The sequence below is a fragment of the Macrobrachium nipponense genome, chromosome 8 (assembly GCF_015104395.2).
Source record: "Macrobrachium nipponense isolate FS-2020 chromosome 8, ASM1510439v2, whole genome shotgun sequence".
Taxonomy (NCBI): domain Eukaryota; kingdom Metazoa; phylum Arthropoda; class Malacostraca; order Decapoda; family Palaemonidae; genus Macrobrachium; species Macrobrachium nipponense.
The window spans coordinates 70834972-70851896 of record NC_087203.1 but is presented as its reverse complement, the minus strand read 5'-3'; the positions used below and the strand labels follow the sequence as shown (position 1 = coordinate 70851896).

General features: G+C 35.6%; 1 protein-coding gene across 1 annotated transcript; it reads right to left on the bottom strand.

The window, feature by feature from the left end:
- Positions 1–7315: 7315 nt before the first annotated feature.
- Positions 7316–11925, bottom strand: LOC135222834 (plasminogen-like). The gene is made up of 7 exons (XM_064261164.1): positions 11788–11925; positions 10870–11138; positions 9898–10665; positions 9168–9448; positions 8753–8935; positions 8104–8362; positions 7316–7669 (listed from the first exon to the last, which is right to left on the bottom strand). The coding sequence occupies exons 1-7, from the start codon at positions 11798–11800 to the stop codon at positions 7505–7507; spliced, it is 1938 nt and encodes a 645-aa protein (XP_064117234.1). The 5' UTR covers positions 11801–11925; the 3' UTR covers positions 7316–7504.
- Positions 11926–16925: the final 5000 nt, after the last annotated feature.

Genomic DNA, 16925 nt, shown 5'->3' with positions numbered 1-16925 from the left:
AACGTTTCCTCCACATTTATATACCCTCAGCAGCAACGGCTGAATGGAGTTTGCGAGGGCGGTCGCTGACCTTCCTAGGTTAGAATTCCCCAGGTTCACGACGAGCAACCTCCTTCCAGGATCTCTCCCGAAGGTTAACTGACGATTCGACAGTTCCGGAGAATTTCCTATGGAGAGGTAAAAGGAGCATTATCTCATCAGGAGTGTCAAGGTTATTCTCTCTCTCTCTCTCTCTCTCTCTCTCTCTCTCTCTCTCTCTCTCCTCTCTCTCTCATCCGAAATACCCACTAAGACTGTTATTGTATGGTGAAACTTTATTGAAGGACTTTATACGAGAGCCCGTATGTAAAATTGTTTTATATATCCTCATGTCAAATTCGTCAAGAAGGAATTAGGTTCATATAAATTAAGCAATCTGTTAATTTTGAAAAGGGAATATCTTGTTCATAAAAAGCTCCTGTCAACATATGCACACACACACCCATATATGTATATATATAAATATATATATATATATATATATATATATATAAATATATATATATATATATATATATATATATATACAATATATATGTGTGGGTGTGTGTGTGCGTGTGTCACATACTCAGCGACATTTTTCTATACTCGCAAACATTAAGTAGCAAATGTCATTGAATATCAAATTCACTTAACCTTAGAATAAATGCCGAAGGGGAATTTATAAGTGATAAGAGCTCCTTCACCAGATGGACTCGAATCATCGAATATTTGGTGACCGACGACTTTTCAGTGACGCTACCATTAGGCTATCAAGATCATTGTATTATATAATAGTATATATACTAATATATAATATATATATATTTATATATATATAGATATTATATAGTATATTTTATATATATATATAATATATATAACATAATAAAATATATGTGTCCGTGTGTGCTTATAATCACTTTAGCACGCGATTCATTTATCACATATATCCACAGGTGAAAAATAAGAGACGGGGTGTAGGTCCTGACCGGTTTCGAATACACACTTCGTCTAATTTGGTTCCAGTTTACAGCAGATTGCTTAAATAATGTAATTGCTTGAGAATATTCACCATTTAAATATAGGGATGGATTATTTTTTATCATTCTTGCCCTTTAAAAAAATTAGTTTGGATTTTTTATTTGGGTTGGCTGCGCTGTCGTTTAACAGATTAATATACATCTGATAAAAGTTTTGTTTAATGTTGTTGAAATGAAAGTATGTATCCACGGGCAGGAAGCATGGAAATGCAAGTAAGCATATTTTACCGCTGATAATGAATATTTAATCAGTTTTAGCAATACTTATGATATAGACGGTCCTGTACCCATGTCTTTGAGCATAATGGGCTTGTACTCGTGGGAATAAGTTAGGCAAGGGAAAAAGTTATCACATAAAAAACATAATATTAATCGTGTTATTTTAGATTGCAATAACGGAACCTTTACATAGTTATGGTCCATAATAATTACTGGGATCGGCGTTCTTTCCATTTTAATTTTTTTTCATTTGTCATTTGTTACAGCGCTGTATTCTTTATTCACCAGATAGTATGCTTTCCATGCTCCAGCAAATCCAAACAAGATAGAATCCAGGCTTGAACCAAGCAGCCGTTTCTAATGGTTATGAATCATCTGGCCCCCATCCCCTCCCCCTTCATTATCTGTCTTTCTATTAACCCTTTTTTTATTCAGGGTGTATCACACGTTCCCTACTCTAGCACTCAAAACAAAACCAGAACCATGAATGGCTTTTGTCTTCTCTTTCAAACAAATTACGCAATACTGATCGTACGTCTATTTATTCCAAGCACCGATTTCGTGCTCGAGTAATCATGCAATTCAGTGACGAGAAGAACCCTCGAGGTCACTCGGTTAGCTGGGAGCATCAGAGGTCAAGGTAATGTTGTACAGAGTTTGCAAAGGGCTTCTCTGTCTAGCAACAGAATTGCAAAAGCGGCTGTCGTGTGACTCCTTTCATGCTTGGTGGCTTAGTAAGCTAGAGTGGTTTTTTGGAGTGCTTGGTTATTATTGGACATTTGATGTAATTAACGATTCACGTGCGGTTTTAGCCTTGGCGCCTGGACTCAGATAAGTAATATGATGTAAATATTCATATGTGATCACTCATCTGCTTGCATCATGTGTGAAAGAGAAAGAGAGAGAGAGAGAGAGAGAGAGAGAGAGAGAGAGAGAGAGAGAGAGAGAGGACTTAGAATTCTTGTCGTAAAGAAAAATATTTTTGGGGTAAAATATGAGTCAGGGAGGGAGTGTGAGTTTTTAATTCCACTTCGGCACCTTTACCGTTGAAAATGTTAGATAAAACAACACTCAGTTTTACGCTCTATGCAAAACGCAGTATTAGCGAAAGAAGGTTTATAGGAGATAGCTCTATCAAATTAATTCGTTTAAGGATTTCCATCCTCTTTGAACGTTGATGCTATCCACAGACAAGTATTGATTATTCTGCTGTACAGTATTTGCTTTCCAATATCGGCATGAACTCGTAAAACTTGAAAGTAAGTCTTCCATCTTCCTTTATAGATTTGATCTTGAAAAATACAACCCATAGTCGTCTACACAACCTTTTATATTGCATAGATAGGATTTATCTTAAGATATTATTTAATAGCTGGTGTTATTTTTTCAACGGAACACTATAGCGTCACTTTCTTGCTGTTGTCCAGCTCTTCCAAGATTGCACTTTGCAAGTATTACTTTAGGCAGTACTCGCGGGGAGCTTCTTCCCATGTAGTAAGGGGCAGGAGGGGTCCAGGAATAACCTACATGAAGGCTTGTAAAGCATACTATAGCATAAATAGTAGAGGGTCTTCACAGCATTCCCCATTAATCTGTCCAACTTCCTCAACTTGTCCGCCTCAATTTTTGCATCTCATTCAAGCACTTTTTAAAGTCTAGAAGTAAATCAGGGGTGTAACAAACTACCGGGGAAGTGGTGACAGTATTATTATTATTATTATTATATTATTATTATTATTATTATTATTATTATTATTATTATTATTATTATTATATCTTTTATGCAGAAGTATAAGAAATTATGTTTAAAAATGTCCTTAACTGAGAGAGAGAGAGAGAGAGACGAGAGAGAGAGTGGGGGGGGGGTGGCGGTGGTTGATGTGCACATGTCAAGAGCCAAAAGAAAGAATAAGAGAAGAAATATGCAAGAAGGCAGTGGCGACACTAAACAAGAAACGTGGGAGGAAGGGAGAGTGGTCGATGACCTTGAGCTTTACTTGTGGAGGTGAGAAAATTTGGAAAGGGAGGCGCCTAAGTCGGAGAAGAGGGTCGGAAAGGGGAGGGGCAGGAGGAGAAAGAGGAGTCTGTAATGTGATTACATTCTCACAACTTTTATTATTCTCTCTCTCTCTCTCTCTCTCTCTCTCTCTCTCTCTCTCTCAGGGTAGCTAAATGTTATTTATCATGCTTCTGAACACTTCAAATGTCAAGCCGTCTCTTTAGTTCATGATATCCTTGAATAAAGATCAATGGCATCTGAATTTTACACGTATAGTAATTTACACAAACCGGTAATTTCTGTAGTTTCCAAGTTATTAAATGCTTATTCGTCGTAGAGATGATAAAAACAAAGGCACTTTATAATCTATCGTTCTGTAATACCCCTGAAATATATTGATTATCTATTCTATTGTTGCGGGTAAACGACGATTTCCGTTTTTCTTTTATGTGAGGCATTTTTTCCAAAGCGTATCGATTCCTTACAAGGCCACCTATCTCCATCGTAGTACGTGATGTTTACCCTTTTTGTGAAGAAATAATGATTTCCGTCCCGGCGTTTTTTGACGTAGTTGATTTTTTTATTTTTTTCCTTCCTCTTCTGTGACCCAAATCTAAGGTAATGATACCAGTGAAAGTGAAAGTGACGAACTCCACTGAGTCCGAGTTGGTTTATTCCCGGAATTACAGACGTAAAGAGAAGAAAATATTCATTCATTATTATCCTGGGATTCCTTTACGCAAGTCTGGGGTTAGTCCTCGTGAAATTGAGCATAGATCCCTTGTCTACTGTTCTTGTGTCTCGCCCAGTGGGTTTATGGTGTAATCGTGGAAACCAACATGATACATTTGCATATGTAGTGAGTAGTGTATTGTTATTGCCAAATATACCGTTATGCAAGCAGTTTTGTTCTTTTGAATGGATGAGTGGATGAGATTAACGAAGACATTTGTTTATTTTGGTGTTTATCTTATATAGGTGAATGTTATATTAGATACTTTTGTAGACTTGGTGGGTGGGAGGGGGGGGGGGAGTTTCACATATATAATCAATATAAACGTAGCTTAGATAAATTCATATCCTCACTTAGTGCATAAAGAACAGTTATCAGTTGTATGCATAAAAGTCGTGAATGGAATAAGAGGCACTGAACTGAAGTAGCAAATCAGCAGAGATATTCTTTTATTCTATAACAATTCCTTCCTAAAAAAAACTAGGACTTCCAACTTGTAAAATCCCCCTTCCACGGTCTGTCTGTCTATCCATCTTCTGTCTGTTGGTTAGCTGTCACTTCTGCTTCGCAAACCATGCACTTAAACCTACTATGATTAATGAAATTATATCTGGAAGATTTTTTGGACTAAGAGAATCCATAATGTCATAGCTTGCATGTACTTGCTGTCCTTAAGCAAACAAAACAGAAACACTCGATGTAGATTGTATATGCTCAGTCGTCCCCTTCTTCTCGGCATCATTGCCCCTGATAGTCGTAACGCCAGATCATTTACAGTTAGTTAATTAAGTAGCTCTTCTTCTAACATCGCTACCCTGAGTGTGTATTCATAATTATGCTCGTACAAGATCGTTATGCGTTGATAGAAAAAAAATAGAGGTGATTCAATGAAGGGGCAAGTATATTTCAATCTTAGGAAAATAAAGGAAATTAAAATGGGAAAAGACAGGCGATAGATCAATTTACGTACTCTCTAACAAGGCATGAGCTAGCCTTTTTAACATGATGCATCTATACATCTCGGATCAGAATATCACTATATCTATCCAACTAGTTTCCACTGAAGAACAGAAGCGTTTTTTTTTTTTTTTTTTTTTTTTTTTTTGTCACTTCACAAAGAATCTACTCTCCCTTTTAGCAAACTCCGGAGTCTTCTCGCGTAGAATGTCACGTTCGCTCTGGTCGAAAGCGCTCCTGCTGCTGTTTTTTTTTTTTTTTTTTTTTTTTTTTAGTCTGCATGGACTCTTGCGGGGAAGTTGCTTCATAGTGCCAACAGGAACCTTTCATTTATGTACAGAGCTTTCGATTTTACTTGGTGCTAATGCCTGATCCCTTTCCTGTATAATAGTGTGCTTTTGTGCCCCTGAAAATTGGATGCTAGTCCCGAAAAAATAGATGGTTAGTAGAAAGAAAATTCTTGTATGTACAGTACTTGGATCTCTCAGATCACGAATTTTCATATCCATAATGTTATAAAATTATTCATTTTATTCCACAAGAAACAGTCCTGAATAGTTGCTGCCGTTAATAATAGTTCAGGACTTCGCAAGCCTTGAAAATCAGATTAATTGAGTGCTCTTTTATAGGGCAATTATATCATAATTCAGAGAGCTGGCAAGAGAAGGGCATAATGGCGTACTTGAAAAGAAATAACAAAAAAAGTAATTATTTTTATGGTGAGACGCAACATAGTTTTTTTCCTCGCCGTTTCGTCATTTGAGTGAAGTAACCTATTTATAACCAAGTTGCTTTAAGCCCTTCCCTAAATGTGATTAAATTTGGTCTTCTCTTATATTTTTGCTTATCATCTATCAATTTTCAGTGACCTGAATAAATTCTTTACCAACCCAGTAAGTTTACATATGAACATACATTGTTTACTTTGCTTTTATATATTTGGTTTTTAGTTTATTTATTTACATAAGGTCAGTTTCGTAGGTTTTCAAAGAAATATCAAACTGCCGCATCATTCCACGAGGCCAGGCCCAGACTTCTTAACAAAGATATCTTTCAATTATTTTGAAATAATTAAAACACTTGAAACTTTTCTTCGTCTCTTTCTATGAAATTTTTCCGTCGATAATTTTTTTATAGTAAAATGTTTTCCAATTCTCGGAAAATTCTTTTAGCGTAAAGTGTTTATTTTGACCATGATCAATGTTTGTCATATATAATGAATCGTATTAGATCAGAAGAACTACATTTGTCACAGTTCAGTCTTCAGTAGGAATTCGTCATAGCCACGTTCAAGGCAGCTTTAACAAACGCTGTTCATTTTCCTATTTCAAGGTTAAAAACAGTCACTATCGACCCAAAAGCAATCCACACCCAGTTGATGTCATACCCTCCCACTCGCCCACCGCTTAAAGAGAAAAGTTTTCAACGGAAAACAAACTAGTCTTTATAGACCTTGGAAAAAACTACCTGCACATCTTTGTGCTTATTTTACTTTCAGTGAATTAAAATATTTAGTACATTTCAATTTAAGTGTGATGTTTCAAAAAATGGATATTGAACGAGAAGCAAACCGTTCCCACTTTTTTGTTCAATGAAAGTCAAACGGTCTCAGGCGTATTGATTTCACGGAGTGTTATCCGTTGTACGGAAATCCATTCAAAATGCTAATTAAACGAAGCAATGACACGCTTTCCCTTTCAAATGCCAAGGATGTCTCAGCCAATGTACACATATAGAGCGAGAAAACACATCGCTATTTGCACTCTATATTCTTCATATAAAATGCAAAGAGTGTGTGCCTTGAAAAGTGAAAACATTCCAGGTAATAGTTTATTTGAAACATAGCGATGGCTTTTGCAGATGTGATGACTGAAACTTACGATGTAATTGTACTGTAATAGAATTACAAAAGCGTATCGGCCAATCTATTTCTCAACCGTCCTCCCTCCTCCCCTTCGTCCTCTTCTTCTACTACTGTTTACTTCTACTACAAAGACTACTTTTACTGGCAAAGATGATGATTTATAAATCAAACTCCATTGTAAACAACTAACCAGACAGTTTCATCTCAGTATTCAATACAGAAGAGAAGATTATATGCTTATTAAAAAAATACTTTACAAGCTTTCAGCTTAGAAGTTTTAGAACACGTCAGTGTGAGGTTTCCTTGTAATTACAATTGCCGCACTCTTTTTAAGCCGCAGTTTCGCCGTATATAAAATATCTTTGACACATATGATGAGAAATGAAAACTGCCATGATTCTGCCGTTTTGGTATAAAAAGATCTCATGAAAATCGTTAAATATAATGAACAGAAAAAACAAAGGGCATAGAGAATGTAAGGCTTCAAACTAAATAATTTATTTTGTGGTAATGGCAAGAGTACAATATTAAAAATGAACACTTGAGTACTGCATAATTTATGCTTACAATAAATCCTCCTGAAGAAGGAAAATCAGTAAAGACTAAGGACACTACAAAATGCAACAAGGAACAACATCGATGGGATACTCCGAGCGCCCTCTAGAAATTACTCAAGGAGCGCTTGTGATAGTGTGAATCCACTGAATGTAATGCCCAACGTTCACGTAGACTCCCGGCACGCCGTACTGGCCACAGCCGATGCCCCACGATACCAAACCAGCCAGCTGGAGACTTCCGTCAGGGCCTGTGCAGACCAATGGTCCGCCTCCATCACCCTGAATAAAAGATAAAAGGCATAGTGTTGACATTGACCTCAGTGAAACTAGTCAATGACAATTATACTTTGAAACGTCTCTGTATATCTATCTAATCTTTGTAATAATTGTCATCATCTTCATTGCTGTTATCTTTATTGGAGAGTTAGTAAATACCGTACATATCGACTTATAAATAACTTCTATAACTAGAAATATTATATAGAATACTAACAGAATACTTGGCTATGAGGAAAGTGCAAGATCGTTTGCCTTAACTCCAAGGTATTTTCAAGCAAATGGCTCAAGTAAAGGTGAAATATCTTGCACTCCGTTGTTTCACTTTCCTCCTGTCCAAATACTCTGTGTATATCAACATTATACACAGAATACGCATTTCATCGTACACCTAAATATTTGTGTATGTAAATGATTGAAAGCAAACAGGACGTTACCTCACAAGTATCCATCCCTTGCTCGCCTCCTGCGCACAGCATCCCTTGGTGCAGTGAGAACTGATACCCGAGTCTCGTCTGCCTAAGTGCAGCCTCACACTGATGGTGCTCCACAATCGGCAGTTCTACCTCCTTCAGGATGGTCTGGAACTGGCCGTGATCTCCGAAGGCGTCCTTGCCCCACCCAGTAGAGTGACACCTCTTGCCCACGAAGTAACTGTATCCCAGGTCAGGCAGGCAGATCGGAGATACATGAGGACTGTTGAAAGATAAAACAGGTGTGAGTTGGTCTAGTGTACAGGTCATGAACTGGATTTGCCTTCCAGTTCTAGCCGTATTTTTACAGATAGAATCAAAGAGAGAATGAATATTTCGTAAAATACGAAATTCAGTCGAACAAATAAGCATATATTGCATACACACACGCACACACACACACACACACACACACATATATATATATATATATATCTATATATATATATATATATATATATATATATATATATATATATATATATATATATATATGTGTGTGTGTGTGTGTGTGTGTGTGTGTGTGTGTGTGTGTGTGTGTGTTAATTTAAAAGAGAACGTTTTGTAGTATCACGTATCACGTTCAAGAAAGCAATGAATGATAACTACTTACTAGGCATTGAAATCCACATAACCCTGCATACGTATGACGGCGATGTCGTTCTGCAAGTTTCCAGCGTAAAACTCTGGATGGATCACCACGTAGGCTACTGGAAGCTCGATGTGCTGGTAAAACTCGTGTTGACCCGATACATCCCAGTCACCAAGACGAATGACCATTTGCAAAGGGTTGATGCTGTTGCAAGAGATGCATTAATCATTAGTTGTCTGTGGATAATTTGACTATTAACCCTTCACTATTTGTTGAAATCGGCTTCACAGCCATCATTTTTAGTCAATTTTTATCCTGGATGTGAAAAACAGAAACAACAAGACAATCAACTAAATTATGCCTCGCGTACATTGCCAAGGAGCAGCCTTAGAATCATTGGAAACTAGAATGACTGAGCAATGTAGAGTCAACTTACTTGTTAATGCTATGAGCAGCCGTCACAACATGCCTGTCATCAATGAGTGCACCACCGCTAATATAGACCCCGTTAACGTCGAGAATAGCCACGTGCCAAGGGTACTCCCCGAATTCAGTGTCCCCGTTGACATAGTGGGGGTTCTTGACTCGACCGACGATACCGTTGGATCGTCGTTGGCCGCAGACGGGCTGGTGGTGCACTGCCTGCTGGTGGGGATTACGGCAACAAACGTAAGCCGCGCCGCAGCCAGCCTGGCCTGGAGTGTATCTCAGAGTGCGCTAAAAAAAAAAAAAAAAAAAAAAAATGTTTTTAAAGCTTATACATGACCAGGAAAGGAAAGGAAAAAGATGACACTAGCAGGTGACAGACAAGAAACCTGATCAGGTAAAGAACTAAACGATTTGAACTGGGTTACCCACATGAAGCTACGAACATATATAACAGAGTATTTTATTTGGCTTGGAGAATATATTTTGCGATATGACGATAAGATCGGAAATTTGCATTGGTCATTTCGTTGTTATATCATGTCAAAAATTCGTTCTGATTTTCAGTTTTCAAATTTACCGAACCACAATAATGATTACGTTAATGAGCGTGTCTATTTCAATTCAACGGAAGGCAAAGAATACATTCCGAATGAGAGCTTTGTCAATAAATAAGAAAGGTGGACTGAGAGAAAGACATTAAAAGCATGATAAACTTTCACTTTCATTTTAGCACTTACCCCTTGAGCATCGCTGGTTACATTGACAGCTCCATGAAGTCCATCAGCATGATGTCCATCAGCATGATGTCCACCTGTCAAGGTATCCCTTCGTGTGCGATTTCCAGCTCGAGCTTCAACTGCGGAGAAAGAATTCCCTAACCTGGAGGTGTCCTCTTTAGCACTTCCTCCCTCCTGGCTGTTCTCTTCATCGTCAGCCTCTGATGTGGCGTTTGACTTTATGTCGGGATTACGGTTTCTGGCATCAATGAGGTCGCTGATGTCATTTGAGGAGCTCCTGGCAATGACGTCGTAAGAGGAGCAGAAGGAGGCATGCACGCACGTGCACTCTTCACGGTATGCTGGGGCAGGTGGCCTGAAAAGGGGCTCTTGGCTGAGAAGTCCAGGAGAGGGCTGGAAGTTTCCTGTGAGATCTCCATGAGGATGCGGGACGGGATGGACGTCACTTCCAGGGGTATGATGGATGTGGGTATGGGTATGGTGGTGGACGATTGTGGGCTCAGCTTCATGCGCGTGAGGCGATGAGTGGCTAGGTAAGAGAGCTTGATGTGGTCGGGGAGGAGACACGAAAGAGTTCTGGTTGACGGGAGGAGGATAAGAATTGTGGTTGACGGGAGGAGGATAAGAGTTGTGGTTGACGGGAGGAGGATAAGAATTGTGGTTGACGGTAGGGGTGATCACAGGGGCTGGAAATGATCCTGGAATAGGGATGCCTGGTCGGGCAACCCCATGGATACTGTTTGGATTAGCCAGAAGGGGTTTCTTACACTGCAAAATAAAAAAAGAATAAGGCTTATATATGTATGTATGTGTGTATGTATGTATATATATATATATATATATATATATATATATATATATATATATTATATATATATATATATATATTATATATTATGCATTGCGAATTTAACTGAATGCTTCATTACGCAAAAGTACGTCCGAAAGAATGCGTTCAAACCAATCACTTACATTTATCCCAATTCCGATGGAGCATAATTTATCCCCCAGACCGAGGAACCTCGGTGCTGTATCGGTCTCACGATGTGGATCTTCTTTGGTATCGACTGGGTCATCAGGCGATAAGGACTTGGAATCGCGGCTCAGTGGAATGACGGGTGTTGTATCGAAAGACCTTGCCCTACTCGATTTGGCGGGTGAAGGGCCGTGCGCCTGCCCCCATGACCAAGAGTCTCCAAGGACACTCGGCCCCGTCAGTGCAAGACATGTGATCACAAAATCTGGTAAATGACAAGTAAAATATTTTTAAAGTGCGTGACAATTTAACGTCAAGAAAAGAAAGTGTTTATTATTATTGTCGATTGCTCATCGTATCTATTTATTGTATTAATATCTTAGAACTGGATAAAGTTAGAATTAAATACTGAACTATGTTACATTTCATGTATTTGTACATTTTGAGTTCTTCAATAACTAAAACTTAGAGTAAATCTCTGTTTATAGCAGAAATAAATCGGAAACAATTACATAAAAACAAAATTATTAAATGACATTCGTTTCAAAAGCTTGTTCGATATATTGCATTAATAGTGTATATCTATGAAAGGTTTACCAAATAGTTTCCTATCCTCGAAACGATATGTTGCAAAAGGTAATAGTAACAATAATAGTAATAGGCTCTGTAATTTTGCATCCAAGAGCATAATCTAAAAGAATATTATTTGTTTTGAGTCACAACACATGACAACTTATTTCTTTGTCGAATTTATCAGTCACTCATCACTCTTATTTAAAGTAGCCTATTGCAAATAAATCATTACTTGACGAAAATATTCCAATCAAGTAAAAGTCAAAATATTATTGAAATAACGAAATGTATTTAAATGGCATTTGAATAAAGCTCGAAATAAACAAAACCGCTTTACTTACGTTTAAACTTCATGTTAGGTGAAGGTGTATTCCGAACAAAACTTGATTATTAAGTGAAATATTCGAGATGAATGAAACCAAGTAGAAGAGTTATCGTAGGAGAGCAGACATGAGCTCCGCCTCTCCAGTCGTTCTTAAACTACTGACTTGAGTAACCTCGCGTCAGGCTTCTTATAGCCAGGCGGCGGCGCCAGCGGTGACCTTCCTCTTCAGGATTCCCCAGAATTGTTGCTACAGGGTCGTTAATTGGAGGACTAATTTTGTCATTTTCTGTAGACCAGTGGTAGCGTCAGGTTGTTGGAGTAGGCAATCTGTTCTTTTTTCCTCTTCTTCCTCATTTGTGCTTGTGGCTTCGTCCTACTGCATATTTTTATTTTGTGGTCATTCATAGTTTCGTTTTATGCTTAAACCTAGTATATGTAATCATGAGTTTTTTTTTTTCCAACTGTAGCAGGGTTATGAACGTTTGATTATCTGTTTTTGTCTTATATGCTTAAGGAAGTCAACATCTGACGAAGTCTTATTGTACAGAAAAAGTTTTTGTTTGAGTGAATATTATGCTTAAAATCTTCCCTTGTTGAGGCTATCAAAATAGTTGCATTGATTTGGACCTTATATGTTTTTTCTCCTCGGTCTATAAACTCACATTCATACACATACATGCACAAGTGTGTGTATATATATATATATATATATCTATATATATATATATATATATATATACATATGTGTATGTGTGTATGTATGTGTGCGTTTCAATAAGTAGACTATACTTTAGAGTCTGGCGGAAGATCTTATTCGTCCTGATGTGCTTAAAAAAAAAAAAAGATGGAAAGTAGTTTGTATTAGAGTAGGAGTAAGTACTAAACTTGGTTTCATTTTCATCTTTTGGCTCATTCCATTTCTCCATATAGAATAATGTTAGAGAATTTAGAAATTGCACAAATCCCATATATGAAGTTATTTTTTCAGAAATGAAAATAACATGAGCCCTATAGGTCCTGCTTGAACTCCCACTCGCAACAGTCTTCCACGTTATGCAGAACTTGTCTTTGTAAGGAGTGTTAGAATCACTCTTGATGCTCTTATCTACTGTTTTCTTTCTTTCTTTCTTTCTTTCTTTCTTTATTTATTTATTACTTTCTTTCTTTCTTTCTTTCTTTCTTTCTTTTCTAATGGACGACTCTCCTCTTCTCTCTGCCTTGGAATAAGTCAAGTCCTCTGTAACGACCTTGTCCTTAAGCTTCTTCTGTACATAACACTTTGAGTATTACTCTCTAGGGTCCCTTATTTGAATGCTGCCTCCATTCTTTTATCCTTTTAGTCTCGTCAGAGCCCTTAATCTCAAGGACTCTTTTGCGCGTATTTTTAGGATGTATACTTCTCTCCACTTCTCCGCTTCCTTGAATCGTTTAATTTGCTCCTTTTTTCAAGGAACTGGTTTGTTGTCGCTTAAGAGGAGCCCATCAAATGATCTTGTCGCAAGCATTTCTCGATCTTTTAACCTTATGAAACTGTTATCTATTTTGAGTTTCCAAAAATATTTTCACCCATGTAACATACGAATATTTGTTCAACTTTAGTTTCGGTCTATTGGTATTTTTACAAAATAACGAGATTTCACTTTTGATAATTGATTGGTTGATTGTGAGTTATCTGGCGTTACAATCACTTTTGATTAAAAAAAATTTCACTTTTGATAAAAAAAAAATTCTTGATAAAGAGATTTGACTATTAAAAGATGAGTGAATAGATAACCGAAAAATATGAAAAAATATACAAACTGAAAAGCTAAAGCTTGGTTTTTTTTTATAGAAAATATATGTAAATTAAAGTAAGATATTTAATTAGACTAAGTATACAATTATTTCTGTGGGAATTAAATGATGTTTCTATGTCAGTCACACAAAGTAACAAAAGAGAGTATTACTGCCGGTCTCTTTCTTCTGATAAATCAATCAGATGCAAGTATTGCCATTCTCAGTTACTACCTGTATTATTGAAAGTAACAGTACCGCTATTATTGCTGGTCGTCCTGTTGCAGTTATTATTATTATTATTATTATTATTATTATTATTATTATTATTATTATTATTATTATTATTATTATTATTATAAAGTTAAGAGATTTTGAAGCTTAAGACCTCACATACACATTTAATTTCAGATTTTCCTTCCATTTTTTTTAAGGTTGGGGTTGAAAATTATTCATTGCTACTCGAAGAAAAATTCCATTGTCCATAAAACAATACAGTATAAGCAAAAACATATCTTTGTAACATTTTTTATATTGTTTCTTGCGAATGAAAATCAACATTAACTTTTTTCATATCAACGCAAATGCAATAGTTTCTTTTCTTTTTCATATAGTAGATAGTTTGACCAGACTATCTACAACACAGACAGTTCTAGGCAGAATCATAATAATTTCCAATATATTTGTGTCTTTCGATTTTTTTTTTTTTTTTTCGTTCTAAATTATCATCTTTTCATGTCTCACAACTCTAACAAATTATGGCGTCACTGTTCATTATAATTAATGGTATATTGCTCTCCCTTTCCAGTTCGTCCTTGACACATTTCAAAATGAAAAAAAAAACATATATGTTTGTGCATTGCAATCTACAGAGGTGATGCGTTACCTAAAACGGAACAATGACTGCAACGTTAAGAACTTAGAATTATGTGTTATATACCAACCATTCTGTATACGTTAACATAATTGTACAGTAGGTAAAATTGTCTCAGAAATTGCAGTTCTGCGTACGAGACGTATATACTTTTATTAGAGATCAATACAATACCTTTATCCAGGATCATGTTTGAATAATGACTGGCAGTAATGTCATCTCTTTCGTAATAAGCTCTCTTAATCTGAATGTGTTTCCTGCAAGGTAGATAATGAAGGTGGCGTATAAAACAGTCGCCAGGCTACATAAAACTAGATATTGTAAGTATTGAATAAACTTTGGAAAACATTAAATTATTATTTATCGAGCCTCAACAAGTATAAATTCCAATAGAAGTCATTTTAGCTACATTGTACACCCATATACCTTGCGCAGAATGGTAGCTTTGTATCTGCTAATAAAGATGCATTTCTCGAAAATTTCAGAAATATTTTATCATTTCCTTGCTGGCTTTATAGGAGATGCGCAAATACTCCCAAGTATAATGAACGTCTTAAAACTATAGCAGGATATCCTAATACCCTTAAGTAATGAGGATATGACTCATCATTCCCTTGGTAAACATACCATCAGCAATATTACTATTGTTTACGAAGACAATATGGGCATTAGGTATTCAATGTCGCAGACAAGAGGTCAGGCGTGGTCCTTCCTCGATCAGTAATCGGGACAGCCCAAATTGAGTTCTCTCTCTCTCTCTCTCTCTCTCTCTCTCTCTCTCTCTCTCTCTCTCAATGTTACAATAAAACCATATTTGTATATTAATAACGATTAACAGCACTCTTCTTCTATTATTATTATTATTATTATTATTATTATTATTATTATTATTATTATTATTATTATTATTATTATTATTATTATTATTATTATCAATATATGCAATAGTGGTAACCAGTACTGTTTCAAGTTTATTCATTCTTTATCCGATTAATCTAAAAAGAAATTAGGGTTTTTGTTAGAAAAACTGATTGATACCTAGAGGAATTTCTAGAATTTCACTTTCATTGATATTCCTCTGAATGCAATCGTACGGAATAAGGATATGACGTTTGGGCGGGGAAAGATGAGGTAAGAGTTATGATGTGATCAGTATTTATTTTAGAGAAAATAAGCAGCGATTTTTAAAGTAAGAACCTTCATGGAATCATATATCAGTTCGCTTCAACTACGAAGCGTACCTTGTACCTGCAAAAATGGTTTACAACAAAAATAAATAAAATCGAAGGTGATCGCTGGTAATGATTTAATGATATGTAGTTCTTTCTATTAAGATTTTATTATTTTTTAAACGCCTCCTTAGAGAGAGATCCTGAAGTGATCAACAATCAATTAAGCATTTGACCCCAGTCAGTGGGAACAATAAATGAGGTGTAAGGATGAGAAAAATATCGGAAAAACACTCTCTAATTGAAGAAAAACGAATGACACTATTGTTATTATTCTAGCTACCATAGTTTTTTCAGAGGCTTGATACTTTTAATAACGTCAAAAAATACATAGCACTTTGAAACTGATAAACTAAAAAATTTAGTAACAAGGGAGAGAGAGAGAGAGAGAGAGAGAGAGAGAGAGAGAGAGAGGGGGGGGGTGGGGGGGGGTGGTTGAATAAGTCGATACAGGAAGAAAAGGTTACAATGTCGAAGAAGAATTCGAATCACTCTTCCAAAGGCAGCTGCAGTATTGGAAAATTACTTTTACTTTTGAGGAAGTATTCCAAAAGTTTCCTATTATTACACGAGATACCTAAAATCGTTGTAACGACGTCAGTACATCCAAAACTACGAACACTTGTTACAAATACAACATTTGTGTGCTGTAGTGTCTGCGTAACTATGCACAGTTTTCATATATATATATATATATATTATATATATATATATATATCTTATATAATGACCACAAAAAAATTTGATTTTAAGGTTTTTGTATACTATATATAATCATATATATTGTACGGGTGTAACAAAATGTGTCAAAATCCGTATATACGTACGTATATATATATATATATATATATATATATATATATATATATATATATATATATATATATATATATATATATATTCAATGAATGTTGTATCCGTGAAAAATTGTGCCTAGAAGTATATCTATATCTATATAAATATATATATTGTGTGGGTGTGACAAAATGTGTCAAAATTCGTATATATATATATATATATATATATATATATATATATATATATATATATATATATATGTATACATATATATACCTATATATATTATCATATAGTTATATATTATATATATAGTTATATATATTCATGAAAATTTTGACATATATATGTTAACTAGCGTATCATACTATATACCCTATGTTTAAGATATTATATATAGTATTATAGTATATACATATATATATATAATGTGTATATATATAGTATATATATACATATATAATACATATATAATATATT